At 40.3% G+C, this 14936-nt stretch overlaps 1 protein-coding gene across 1 annotated transcript in view; it reads right to left on the reverse strand.

The window, feature by feature from the left end:
- Positions 1-3390: 3390 nt before the first annotated feature.
- The window catches only part of LOC114031497 (solute carrier family 22 member 2-like), a 42675-nt gene continuing 31129 nt past the window's right edge, over positions 3391-14936 (reverse strand). Inside the window, exons 7-11 of the mRNA XM_027846596.1 lie at positions 13109-13323; positions 11362-11470; positions 9556-9668; positions 6831-6930; positions 3391-4557 (exon numbers count right to left, since the gene is read on the reverse strand). Coding sequence (XP_027702397.1) covers positions 4500-4557; positions 6831-6930; positions 9556-9668; positions 11362-11470; positions 13109-13323 — 595 coding nt within the window. The 3' untranslated portion in view covers positions 3391-4499. The remainder of the gene's footprint in view (positions 4558-6830; positions 6931-9555; positions 9669-11361; positions 11471-13108; positions 13324-14936) is intronic.

Here is a 14936-nt window from a genome sequence, read left to right on the forward strand (position 1 = left end):
GAGGACCTGAGTTCAAATCCAGCCTCAGACACTGGACACTTACCAGCAGTGTGACCGTGGGCAAGTCACTTAACCCCATTGCCTAGCAAAAAAAACAAAAGCAAATGTACAGAGGAAACTTGAATGCCCGCTTCTCAAGTGATTGTAATCATTCTCTTACTATTGTTTAAAACATCTCCTTTTTTCTGGGTGGGAATAGAATAGCCTTTTCTATACCTTATTCATGTTTTTACTTAGGGTGCCCTTTTCACTTCATCCTCTCCTCTATCCTGCTGGGGAGGACCCTTCAGACTAGGGTAAGAAATGGAATTGTTCCCCAAGATCTTGAGGTAGGGGTGGAATCAGCACACTGGGGAGCCTGATTCTCCTAGTCTTCCTTCTTTCTCCAAGTCCAGCACTCTATCCACTGTACCAGGTTGCTTTTAGAGTGGCCTAACATGTCAAAATGATGTAGAGTAAAAATATTTAATGGCCTTTAGGGGGGTAAATGGTTATTAATAGATTTGCTGCCTATTTCAGCATTTAGTACCTCGTAACTGGGTCTGATAGCATCTCACAGTGTTTGGCTGAGTGACGAGAGTTAAGTGGGTATCCTCCTCTGCCCTTTCCAGCACATAAATTCCACAATTAGTTGAGTGTTTGGGTTGGATTAATCTGTTTCTGGCATTGGTTTTGCTAATCCCAGCCTCCAGTTGCATGTTTGATGGAACAATCAAGAGAACTATTCTTTGCCAAGCAGACTTGCAAGATGCCATGCGTGCATCAGTGAGTAAATAACAATAGCCAGGATGTTGCTGAACTTCCAGAATGTTCCATATCTTTAAGCCAGCCTTTGAGAGATGAGTCTTGTTTCTTTGAAGGTGGTGGCTCTGCTGGCCAGTGATGATCACATGGAAAGCAAATTCAGTCTTATTTTCCTCTCCACCTCTCCAAAAATTGCTTGACACCAGACAAGGAGCTTCTTAATTAAATGAAGTCGCTCCTTTAAGGTAGAGAGGGAAGGAAAAGGTGGGAGAGCATGGGTAGTAGTGTTAGCATATTGCGGCGGAAAGAATACTGGCTTTAGAGTTCCAGGAACTGAGTTCAAATCCTGCTACTGACACATTCTACCCATGTGACCTTGGTCACACAGATGTCCAAGTGACGAGTCACTTAAACTCCCTGGATCTCAGTCCTTGTCTTTAAAATGATTACTTTGAAATAGATTGCTTTTGAGGGTTCTTTCAGCTCTAGATTTGTGATCCCTGTGATGTAACTGAGTGGTTAGAATAAGAAAATTGGCATGAGAGATGCTATGCTAGTCAGTGTATCATGTGCTGGCCTTGAATTCACTAGACTTGGGTTTTAGTCCTGATGCTACGACTTCCTGTGTCACCATTGGCAAATTACTTAAATCTCTCTGAGCCTCAGTTTTCTTATTAGTAAAATGGGGATAATAATAACTGTCTCAAAAGACACTTGTGAGTTAAGTATTCTCTGGAACTCAGAGACAGCTGGGTGGCACAGTGGAAAGAGGGCTGGACCCGTATCAGGGAGACCTGAGTTCAAATCTGGTCTCAGACACTTACTAGCTGTGTGACCCTGGGCAAGTCACTTAACCCTGTTTACCTCAGTTCCCTCACCTACAAAATGGAGAAAACAATATTGCCTGCCTCCCAGGATTGTGGTCATGATGAAATGAGATAATATTTGTAAAGTGCTTTGCAAATATTATTGTGCTTTAAGTGCTAGCTACTATCAGAGACTGCTCAGATCATGACGAACATACCCTTTTGTTCTCGCATCTGCCTAAGTAGAATATAAAATGTGGATACTTTAGTATAAAAGCAAAGTTTGGGCCAATAAGTCAAATATTTACGGAATACTGGGATCACGTATCAAGAATTGGGAAGAAGCTTAGAGACCAGCTAATCTAATTTTCCCATTTTACAGCTGAGCAAACTGCAGTTTAGGAAAAGGAGAGCTCTTTCCTTAGAGAGAGAATAATAGAGGCAGAATCTGAACCCAGACCGAATTCTAAATCCAGTCCTCTTTCCACCAAGCCTCACTGCTTGCCTTTGTATATGATGCACATTGTGCTGGTGCTAAGAAGGTGCAAAAGTATGTTTTAAGAAATTTATAGTTAGGAGAGACAGACAGACAGACAGGAAAAGAGGAGGGAGTGGGGAGAAGCAGAGACAGGGCAAGGAAGGAAGGGAGAGAGGGAGAGAAGAGGAGAGGGGACAAGGAGAGAGACAAAGAGACAGAAACAGACAGAGATAGAGAAAGAGAGATAGAGATGGAGAGAAACAGAGAGACACAGAGAGAGACAGAGACAGAGAGAGACAGAGAAAGAAAGAGACAGAGACAGAGATAGAGAGATAGAGACAGAGAGATAGGGAGAAAGACAGAGAGACAGAGAGAGAGAATCTGAATGAAACACAACTCTTATCGACCAGGAAATATAGTTCAGATAATATTATTAAACCTGAGGGCATTAGCTAGCTGGGAGTGACTCTGCTCTCTGATCCTGAGAGACTGGTGCCTGGAACAGAACTCTCTTGGAGGGTAACACCTTTTCTAGCCAAGAAACAAGCAAACTACTACCTGAGGGGAAAAAATGTCTGCATGTTTTTTTTTTCCCCTCCTGTCAGAAGATTTGTTTTTTTCCCCCTCTCTGGTCCTATGACTAGGTGTGTTAAGGTTTCCGTCTTTTTTAAAGAGAGAACAAAGAAACCCTTAGGATTTTGAACGAAAAGAACACAGCGGGGTCCGCTTGTCCAACTGTGAGGAAGATAATGCTCCAGCTAAGGACGCTGGCCGAAGCCAGAAGAAGCAAGCAAAAAGAAATCATACAAGCTATGCCCAATGGAACCAAACCAGTGGAGCTAGTGGAGAAGAATCATCATAATAATAGCCCCAGAATATGTTCATGAGCCTGAAGCATCAGAGACATGAGTTGCCATGTCTACATGTGTTTCTTTCATGTGTATTCCTCTATACGTGCACACAGGCAAAACATGTATCTTATATGTGTCTAGTATTCACTGAGGGGGTGGCGTTTGTGGGAGGATGGAGCCCAGGTATATGGAAGAATCATTGAGCTGCTATTTATTTTCTATTATGCTCTGTTTTTGTTTTTGACTCTCTCAGTTATGAGATCGTAAGCTCATAGAACTAGAGCCGAAAGGCTATTTAGAACCCATGAAGTCCTACTCTCTCATTTTACAGATGAGGAATAATGGATAATAACTGCACCTACCTGACAAGATTGTTGTGAGGCTCAAATAAGATAATATTTACTTTTCAAAAATGCTTAGCACAGTGACTGGCACATAGGAGGCACTATATAAGTGCTTATTCCCTTCCCCCTTTACAGATGAGGAAACTGAGACACAGAGTGAGCGGTTAAGTGATTTACTAAGGATTACAAAGCTAGTTAAGTATCTGAGGCAAGATTTTAACTCATTTTCTTGACTCCCAGTCCTCTACCTACCTTTCTTCCCCTGGCCTTTTATGCTATCCATCCTTTTATGCTATCCAAGTTGCACAAACAACTTGATCTTGTGAGGTATAGAGAAAAGAACCCTAGAATTGGCTTTAGAGGCCCTGGCTTGGAGATATAGCTATGACACTTACTAACACAATTCTGTATCTCAAAGTGGCATTATTGTTATTACTGTTTCAGCCTTGGCCAAACTCAATAGCGTTTTCATCTTAGTCTTGTAGATAAGTATAGAAAACAAGAAACATGTGCCTTTGCAGTTTTCACCAGCTTGTAAAATCTTTACCATCTGTGTACCCTTAATGATGCCATCCTAACAAGCAGCAGCCCAGTCATCACAGCCCCTTTCTGGATCTTTAAAGAAGGACTGTGTTAGCATTGGCACAGAATTGCTCAGTTATCATCCAGTCTGAAGACAAAAGGGAATAACTGATTTCTCCTCAATTCCGTTATTTTGAGTTCCTCTTAACCACACAGTAAGCATTCAAGTAGGCCACAGAAAATAAGCACGGTATTCAGAAATTTCCTCATTCATTGTACAGAAGGGCGTATTCAAAAATGTTTTCAGCCATTGTGGACAATCAGGCAATGACCTTGATATTTTTCTTCAATCAGCAAAACACATTCTCTTCTTTATAAGTTACTGTTTCTTCCCATCTCCCCCCATCACTTTCACTGTTTCCAGGGCACAAGTAACTATGGAGAAAGGGGTCAATAATGGAAATACAAAGGTGGAACAATTCCCATACAAAGTGATGGTCATTATCCTGGGAAAGCTGGGACCTGGAGAGTGCTGTGGGGGGTGGGTGGGGTTGACAGGATATAGCTCCCTAAGCCTTTGGTCCTCTGGGTCAATAGCGTTACAAGTTCTATTAGGATATACATCTAAGATTAGGAGGTATAAAGGGAAGTAAGATTGTATGGGGTTTGTGTTGGGTGAATAATTCTGTTTCCAGGCTTTGGGTCATGAAAAGCAGGTCATAACTGGGGGTGATTTCCTTTCTTCTTAGTTAAGTTAAACTTCTGGTTTCTGGACCTGGAGGTAAATGATTTTCTCTTTAGTTTTTCTTTGTCTGTGGAGACAAAACAAGGTCGAGAGGGAAGAAAGAAATAATGAGGAGATTAGAGATCAAAGGAAAGTCCTCACAACAACGCCAGATGAAAAGGGAGAATGATACAGAATAAGGGTTGGTTAGACTGAACTCCACAATGGATTCTGAGCTGCCATTCTCAAATGAGAAACTCAAAGAAACTGATCAATAGTAAACACAGGAGATTTGTAATTCCTTTCTCATCTAGGCTGCAGGACTGACCCAAAGCCCTTCACCCAGTCCTTTAATACCAAGGGAAACAGATGGGAGTTTATAAACTCCATGTTAGAATAGATTAAAGTCACAGATATGTTCTATTGCCAATAGTTCTTAAAGTAGAAACCAAGTGAAAGTCTCCTGAGATGTTAATTTCCTTCCACCCCAGTCTGAAAAGGGAGGAATTTAATTCAAATAGGCTTTTTAAAATCTGCCTCAGTGATCACCTTAAAGGCATGTCATATTTCAAGAAGTGCAAAAGATGGGTATGGGGTTGAATAACAGCCCTATAATAATCCTAACTTGTAATATCCCACAGATATTATATGCAGAAGAGTTTATTATGGGTCATCGATCAAATTCTCATAACCATCTCTAAGATCTCAAACAGAGCATGCCAATGCCCTTGTGTTTCTGCTTTGGCCATTTCTTTTAGGTATGTCTTTGTTTATATGGTCATGCAAGACTCAAGTTCCCATTTTTGAGAGCAGGAATTCCACTGTAATACTAAAACAAAAACCCTCTGTGTTACTCTTAGGAGAAGTTTCTGTGGATTACTTAAATAGGAATAATTGAAATAAACATGTTTAATATCTGTGCATCATAGTGACCTCCTTGACTGGCACGTACATCCTAATAGACAAAAGATTCTTTAAAAATATTCATCATTTACAGATCATGTGCCATACCTAGAAAGAATTATCAGTTGACTGAAATTCTCACCAAGAGAGGTTAGAAAAAGCTTATGACTTTGTCAGATATCTAAGGTTGGAATGAAACCTTAGAGGTTGTCCCGTTTGGATCTCTGGCTCTACAGATGATGAGATTGAAGCCCAGAGTGGCGAAGTGATTTACCTTAGGTCACTCAGAAAATAGTGTCAAAGTTGGAATTTGAACCCACATTCTCCGGCTTAAAATCCAGCGTTCTTGCTGCTATACCACGCTGCTTTCTGCGAAGTGTTTTGTGTTTGAATTAGCATCGCATAGTGAACAAGTAGACTGGTCTCAGAGTCAGGAATTCCGGTGTTCAAATCTGTCTGACACACACCAGCTAATTCCTCTGGGGAACTTGCTAAGACTATAAATTACAGCTACCCTAATGATCTACATAGGTGGAAGATGTCTCCGCATTGGCAATACCCCAACACTGACAAAATCACAGGTCTAGATTCTCCCCCTCCCCTAATTGCGCTGATTCTTCTTAAAACCTAGAAAAACTTCTTTGGCAACCTACATAGAATCCTTTTCACCATCACCCACCGCCACATATTCCCACCTCAGAGAGAGTCAACCATTATGTTGGGCACAGCTTTCGGCACTTGATGGGAAATAGTATCTTTTGGTATGGGTTATTTCCTATTAAATTTTTTTAATTGGTTGATTTAGATTTCGGGGACTGGTTCAGGTCATTTCAGGCCCACCCTGTTTTGGGCTCACGTTTTTATCAATAACATCTCTCCATCACGTAACAAATTAACAAGAGGCAAAATTAAATGGAGAAAAAAGAACAGAAATTCGATACGAATAGGAAAAAATCAAAAGCGGTGAACTGCAATGTTGGGTCAGGGGTCAAAAAAAACTGCTTTGTAATTTTTAAAAAATGTCAAATTCAAAGTAATATGTATGGAGACTTAGATGCCTAATTTCTTCTTTTGAGAGCCCAGCTGTGGAAACATCTATAAAGACTCTGGAAGTGTTCAAGCAGAGGCTGCATGATGTACCAAGCATCAGGGATGCTCTAGAAAGAATTTCTGAACTGAATGGGAGGTCGGAGTTGGTGACTTTGAAGACCTGTAATCAGATTCTGTGATATTCTCCTTCTAGGCCAGGTTTTAGACCCCTCTATGCTCTCTCAAACAACTGTGTACAGATGGCCCAAAGAGCTAAAAACTAGAGAAAGTCTTGCGTTCTTGGATTTAACCTGGCACATTTGGCCCAGATACACACAATAGAAATGTCTGAGGTACATTCCATCAAGAGGCCTGCTAACAACATTGGATGCAGATTTCCATTTTCCTTTAGAAGCCATGGCACCTTACCTCTGCATATTTTCAACTTCTTCAATGCTCTCAGGTAAGGTCTTCCCTTTGGTCTCAGGTAGCATCAATACCAACACCCCAGCGATTAAGCCAATCATAGCTAGAAGTTAAACATACATAGTCAGAATCCAGGCTACACATGTGAAGTCCCATTTAGGGCTAAATAATGTGTTTTTTTTTTATAATTAGAACTAACTTGATTTTTTAAAATCATCGTACCATATTTATTTACAGATTCTTTTACAACTGCTAGTTACTCTATTTTTTTCATCATAAATATGATACTGATAGCAAAACTATGCATAATAAAAATTCCTTACAGGAAAAAGAAACTCTTGAAAATTGAGTTAGAAGTCATCCTTGGCCAGTAAGTCCATATTATTGTGAATCTTTGATGTTAGAAAAAAACCTTGGTGGCAAAAATGACCAGGAGGTGAACTGTCAAGTAAACGAGTCAACAGCATTTATCAGACACATACTATGTGTAACGTATGGTGCTATAAGGTAAGGATATAAAGAATGACAAAAATGGTCTGTGCTCTCATGGAGTTCAAGTTCTAATGACAGGAGACAACATGCAAACAACTATGTACATATAAGACACATACAGGGTAAATTGGAGATAATCTCAAAGGGACAGCACTAACCTTGAGGGGGACTAGAAAAAGGTGGAATTTTAGCTGAGGTTTAAAGGCAGCCAGGACCAGCCAGGAGGTAGAGTTGAAGGTGTAGGACATTCCAGCCACCAGGGAGAGTCAATGAAAAGAAAGAGAGTTGGGAAGTGAGGTGGCTTGTATAAGGAATGAAAAGAAACCAATGTCACTTAGATCAGGGAGTAGAATGTAAGAAGATTGGAAAAGCAGGAATGGGTCAGGTGGTGAAGGGCTTTAAAAGCCAAACAGAGATCATATTTGATTCTGGAGCTAATAGAAAGCTAGTGGAGTTGACTGAAATGGGCAGGGGAAAGCAGGTTATAGGCTCAAACCTTTGCTTTAGGTAGATCATTTTGACAGCTGAGTGGAGGATGGACTGGAGTGGGGAGAGTCTTGAGACAGGGAAACCAACCAGAGACTATTACAATAATCCAGATGTGAGGTGATGGGGCCTGTACCATTGGTGATGGTAGCATCAGAGGAGACAATCTATCTTGGAAGAGAAATGTTGTGAAGGTAGAACTGGGCTCATACCTCCTCAGTATCCTCTGCCCCTGAGATCCCTCTATTGGAGGACAGAGTGGAGAGCTCCTCCCCAAACCTCTATTTAAGGAGGGGGGCCAGGCCAGCCATTTCTTCATTTCCCACCCAGCTTCACTCCTTTGGAATTCTCCATTGTGTCCCCAAGCTTGGTACCTCCCCCTCCAATTTTTCAGTTTCCTTTTGTGCTTTGTCTTCCCCCATTAGATTGTAAGCTCCTTAAGGACAGGGACTGTTTTTCTTTTTTCATATTTGCATGCTCAGCACTTAGCACAATGTTTGGAATATATTAAGTGTTTACATAAATGTTGACTCACTGATATGGGAGAGTGAGGAGACAAGGATAACACCTAGGTTGCAAGCCTGAGTGAATGGGAGATTGGTGACTCCCTTAACAGTTTATAAAGAAGTAATGAAAAGGGGGCAGCTAGGTGGCGAAGTGGATAGAACACCGGCCCTAGATTCAGGAGGACCTGAGTTCAAGTCTGGCCTCAGACACATAACACTTACTGGCTGTGTGACCCTGGGCAAGTCACTTAACCCCATTGCCCAACAAAAACAAATAAACAAACAAAACAAAAAAAGTAATGAAGAGGGGGAAAGATAATAAGTTCTCTTTTGAAAATGTTGGGATTCAGATGTCTATGTGACTTTCTGCTGGAAATACCTAATAGGTAGTTGTGATATGGGACTGGAGATCAGGAGAGAGGTTAAGGTCTGGAAAATAGATCTGAAAATGATCTTCATGGAGATAATAACTGAATCAACAGGAGCTGATGAGATCCCCAGGTGATCTAGTATGGAGAGAGAAGTGAAAGAGGATCCAGAACAGAGTCTGGGGGAACGCCTCTGGTTAGTGGGTGTGTTCTGGGTGAAGATCCAGAAAAGTCAGAGAACTGCACTATTCTAGAAGGTCACAAGTAAGGAAACATGTTATAATTGAGGGGCAGCATAGAATAGTGATAGAAGAGAGTATGTCTCAATGATATACTTAATACACAGGTACTAAGTTGGAAATTCCAAATTCTGTGCTGGGCTTTTTCAATTATACCACTCTGCCTCTTACACTTCCCCATTTTGCTCCTGTTTCTCTAAAATTTATATTATGTTCATTTTGCCTTGTAAACAATAGGTAGGATTTCCAAAAGGCCAAGAAGAAGATGGCCATAGTATTTTAAGTGTGGTGAACAGTTAATACAAAGGCCCAGAGGTGGGAGACAGAACATTGTGTACAAGGAACAGCAAATAAACCACTTTGACTGGACTTTGGAGGGTGAGGAGGGAGACAATCTTCCTGCTAGCACTTTACCTGTTAGCAGCTCTGAAGAAATGCTTGGTAAGGAAAGATGAAACTACTGACAAAAGGAAAATTTTGAGGTCATTTGGAGATATCATTCTTGTGTTCCCCACTTATCTACTATTAGGAGATAATTACACAATCCTTATTCTCTGATGGAATAACTAAGGTATTTAGAAATTATATTTTGGACAATTTTTTTTTCATTCTGTAAAAAACAAGATTTAACTCTTACCAAAAACCAGTAGGGGGAGTTCATGCCAGAGATCAGTCAACCTGTAGACAAGGAATGGTGTTACCATTCCACCGATATCACACATTGAAGAGCAGACCATTACACCAAGATTCCTAAAAATAGAAAAGTTTTTATAGATCAAAATATGGTAGCTCAAAACCCCCAAACAACATCTCAAAACACCTCAAATATTTTCTTAGGTCCCTAAGACATCTTCTCTTTAGGCAACTGCTAAAAATTTTTCAAAGCAGAAGGAAAATGAAAATGGTTTACTCTCTCATTATATATGATACCTTTTGCTCATAATTTCAAGGGAGAAACAACACAATTTTCCTTGTCAATGAAGGCTCAAAGTATCAAATTTGAAGTCAGGTTGTTTCTCAGTGGTACATCTCCTCTTATCCATTTGTAGTTGTTCATTTGTTCAGTCATGTCTGACTTTTCATGACCCCATGGACCATAGCACACCAAGCTTTCCTATCCTCCAATATCTCCTGAAGTCTGTCCAACTTCATCTTCATTGCTTCCATGACACTATCTATTCATCTCATCCTCTGCTGTCCCTTTCTCCTTTTTCCTTCAATTTTCCCCAATATCAGGGTCTTTTCCATCTTATTATGTGGCCAAAGTATTTAAGGTTCACCTTCAGTATTTGTCCTTTTAATGAGCAGTCTGAATTAATTTCCTTAAGTATTGACTGATTTGATCTCCTTGCTATCCAAGGGACTCTCAAAAGTCTTCTCCAGTATCATAATTTGAAAGTGTTAATTCTGTGGCACTCAGCTTTCCTTATACAGTTAGCATATATCATTATTATATATCATTATTATATAATTATGTATTATATATATACATTATACATCATACATTACTATGTCAGTTACACATTACTAATGGAAAAAACCATAGATTTGATTGTATGGTCCTTTGTTGTCCAGATTGTAGGTAGGTGGCACAGTGGATAGAGAGCCAGGCCTGGGCTCAGGAAAATTCATCTTCATGAGTTCAAATGTGGCCTAAGACACTAGCTATGTGACCCTGGGAAAGTCATTTAACGCTGTTTGTTTCAGCTTCCTCATCTGTAAAATGAGCTGGAGAAGGAAATGGCAAACCACTCCAGTATCTTCGCCAAGAAAACCCTAAAAGAGGTCACAAAGAGTCAGACACGACTGAATAACAACAGCTATATTTGCCATGGCTTTCCTTCCAAGGAACAATTGTCTTTTAATTTCATGGCTACAGTCACCATTTGCAGTAATCTTTGAGCCCACGAACATAAAATCTGATATTGCTTCCATTTCTTCTCCCTCTATTTGCCAGGAAGTGATGGAACCTGTTGCCAAGATCTTAGTTTTTTGATGTTAAGCTTCAAGCCAACTTTTACACTCTCCTTTTTTCACCCTCATCAAGAGGCTTCTTAATTCTTCTAAACTTTCTGCCATCAGAGTACTATCATCTGAATATCTGAGATTGTTGGTATTTCTCCCAGCAACCTTAATTCTGAGGGGCTTTTAATCCATAGGACTTGTCAGTTGATTAGCTCTTTAAACTGATCTTCCCTTTTGTAACTTGGCATTTCCTGAGCAGTTTGAAGCTTATCCCAAACATTCTTGGTTTTCCCTATATGTTCTTTCTATTCAGTCCACAATTTGCATTTGTAAGCTATAGAAGGGTTGACATCAGGGCACTTTGCCCCCATGACCTCTGCCACATAATCAAAAACAACAAAGTCCATGCTGTGTCATTGCATCAATAGGCAAACATTTCTGGTCATTTCATTCTTCATGCTGAGCAAATTCCTCTTACCTGATGAATGTGGGATACAATTCAGCATTGACCAGGCAAACCATTTCATAGGCCATTGTGATCCCCAATCTACCCAGGCATGCAACTGTAATTTTTAGCCACATTAGATCTAGAGGGAAAAGATTTCAACATATAGATTGGAGTAAGAAAAATACTTAGGCGTACTACTATGATACCATATAATCTTACAAATGGCATCTAATAATGAGAGTTTCTATATCTCTGGAATAAGGATGGGAGCAATGATAACTTTTCTAAATAACAGGAAAATATTTCAGAAAATTCTCTGTTCCATTTTGTTCTAATTCAGTCCAAATCAACAAACATTTATTAAGCACCCACTACATGTAGAGCACTTGAGCAATGCTAGTTCCAGGATAGATGACAAAGTTTAATTAACATGGATCCCAGCCTTCATGGAACTTAACATCTCTAGTCACTGTGTGAATTACCAATTAACTTGATAATCTTATAGAATGGTAGTTTTTATTAGGAACTTCTAACAGCACTTCCCTATCTAGGGTACTTATTGGTACCTTGATGGCTCATAAACGAATTGATTGGTCTCAAGTGACCCCTTGGCACCTCATGGAAAATGGACTATCACTATGAAGACTGTCCCCAGAATGAATTGACCCAGACTCTTGGGAGGAAAGTCAACTGTGAGGGGAGCTGTGGCTCACACATACTCATACACGCACATACTTTGGAAAATAATGAAATTTAGAAAAAATTTTTTGATAGATAGTGGCTACTTGAAGTAGTCCAATAAAATTCCATATTGTTCAAATGACCTTCCATTTTCTTTAACTGGGGCCTTTGGTGTTCTACTTTGTGTGTGATCATCACAGTGTGGAAGCTACATAAGGGTAAGAGAATGACCCATTGATTCTATGGTTTTTCAGCATTTTATCTTTTTGAGGCAGTATACAAAGAACATTGGATTTGCCATCAGAAGTCTAGAGTTGGAGTCAGGGAGCTGCCATTTACTGCCTGTGTGACCTTGAGCAAATAACTCCAATTCTGTGAGCCTCAGATGAGAGGGTAGAGAAGATGACCCCGAATGACCCTTCCAATTCTAAATCTATGATCCCATGATTGTATGAGAAGCAGCCTTCTTTTTCAGGGATTCTATCTTGCCTTTGATTTCTTACTTGTTGGAGCATCTGTTTTTAAGTTTTTGATGGGTATTGAATTTCGTGCTTTGTTCTTTACACTGCTTTAACTCCTTATATCTCCTTAATCTCTTAACATTGCTTTCAACTGCTGATTATAGGAATCTAGATTTCTGATTTGTTCTTACCCTGAAAGGGAAGCTACATGGTGCAGTGGACAAAGCACTGGGCTTGGAGTCAGGAAGACTCATCTACATGAGTTCAAATCTTGTCTCAGACACATACTAGCTGTGTGATCCTGGACAAATCTTTTAACTCAGTTTCCTTGTCTGTAAAATGACCTAGAGAAGGAAATGGCAAACCACTCCAGTATCTTTGTCAAGAAAACCCCAAATGGGGTCATGAAGAGTCGGACATAACTGAAAAACACCTGAACAACTCTTATCCTGAATTTATATGATATATTCCTTTGTTATTATTATTATCTCATTATAATATTTTTCACCATTTTCTTCATCATCATCATCTTTATTATTAATAAACATTGGAAAAAGCATCTGCATTGTGTCATCATTTGAAGAAATGAACAAAATGGCCTTTTTGGAAAGCCAAAGAATGACCCTCAAACTCACCATCGGGAAGAAAAGCTGAGATGAGACAGGCTGCCCCAGCCGCCATATTTGATGCAGCCCAAGGGTAGCGGCGGCCAATGCGATCAATGGTGAAGATAATGATAAAAGCAGCTGGGAACTCAACCAGAGCAGAATAGAAGAAATCCAAATAGATATTCCCACCTGCAAGTCCCATGTGCATGATGAGGCCCTGATAAAGCACAGCACTTGTGAACCTTAGCAAAGAAAAGAAGCAGAACAAGGTCAAGCTCTTTTTGATCGTTTCTTCATTACTTTTTGGCGGGCTAGGAAAAACAAAGAAAAAAGCACACATCTAATGACACACACCTCTTATATAGAAAGATGCTTGGCTGAAATTAATACCCTACTTGTTCACTGAAAAACTGATTTGTATATAGGATAGAGAAGGAAAGTTCAGCCCCACCTACCCCCAATCCCATGATAGGTGCTTAAGACAAATGTCTCAGGTAATTTTGTGGTAACAATAATAATTTTGGGCAGCTAGGTGGCACAGTGAATAGAGCACTGGGTCTCAAGTCAGGAAGACTCATCCTGAGTTCAAATGTGACCTCAGACCTCACTAGCTGTGTGACCTCCAGCAAGTCACTTAACCCCGTTTGCCTCAGTTTCCTCATCTGTAAAATGAGCTGGAGAAGGAAATAGCAAAACAAACAGGAAACCTTTTTAGCAAAGCAGTTTCCTAGGCTCAATGATATATTATCTTAGAATTAAAGGAACATAATTGGAAGAGACTGGGGGTTATGTAGTATATGACCCCCTCAACATACAGAGAAGATATGGAGGCCCAGGGAACTGAAGCTATTTACCCACAGCTAAGAAGCAGTAAATTTGAGGTTTGAAGCTAAATCCTCTGACTCCAAAACCTTGCTTTTCCCATTTTACCCAAGGTCTTAACCTGTGGTCTGTTGTTTTAAAAAAGACTTGGGGAGATTTGGAATACTGAAGTCCCGTGCAGCGAAAGGGCCCTCTCCTTTATCTGTTACCTAGGTTGCCAGAAGAGGACACGAGGTTTGGGGCAGAGCCCATAGTCATTGGCCAGGTGTTGGGGATAAGGAAAGGGCCCTGACATTAAGAGGTTCCCTATTTAGTCCTCTGGTTGCTAGGTGGTGCAGTGGATAAAGCACCAGCCCTGGAGTCAGGAAGACTTGAGTTCAAATGTGGCCTCTGACACTTCCTAACTGTATGACCCTGGGCAAATCAACTTAACCCTGTTTGCCTTGGTTTCCTCATCTGTAAAATGAGCTCGAGAGGCAAATGGCAAACCATTCCGGTATCTCTGCCAAGAAATGGAGTCATGAAGAGTCAGACACAACTGAAAAATGGCTAAATAACAATTCAGCCCTTGTTCTTCCTATTCCCAAAGTAACAGACTTGGAAATCAGTTATGGCTACTGAATTGCTGGTCACGGCTTGGAGCTACAGTTCATACAGTTCTGAGAGAACTGTTATGGCTAGAGGAGGAATGCCAGCTGACAACCCTCTAATGCAGGAGCAAACCAAGAGGAAAGGGCAGCAAGCAAGCTTTATGGAGGAGAAGATACTCATGCGGTGCTGTGGTGGTCAGGTAGGATGATGGACACAGGTGTGCTAAGTATGCCCTGCTACACCCTAATATGTCCACAAAATGTAATTTTGTATTTTAAAGGAACATTTAGTTGTAAATTTGAAAAAAATGTTAAATTTCTTCAGTTTAATGAACAAAAATAATGTCCTTTTATGATTGAATATTCAATTAAAGATCACCTTTAAAAAATTCCCTGATGCACACCTTAATGAAATGTGCTGGGTATGCCGATGCAACCTCAAC

This window comes from Vombatus ursinus, unplaced genomic scaffold (genome assembly GCF_900497805.2).
Source record: "Vombatus ursinus unplaced genomic scaffold, bare-nosed wombat genome assembly UNPS02015175.1, whole genome shotgun sequence".
NCBI classification, from domain to species: Eukaryota; Metazoa; Chordata; class Mammalia; order Diprotodontia; family Vombatidae; genus Vombatus; species Vombatus ursinus.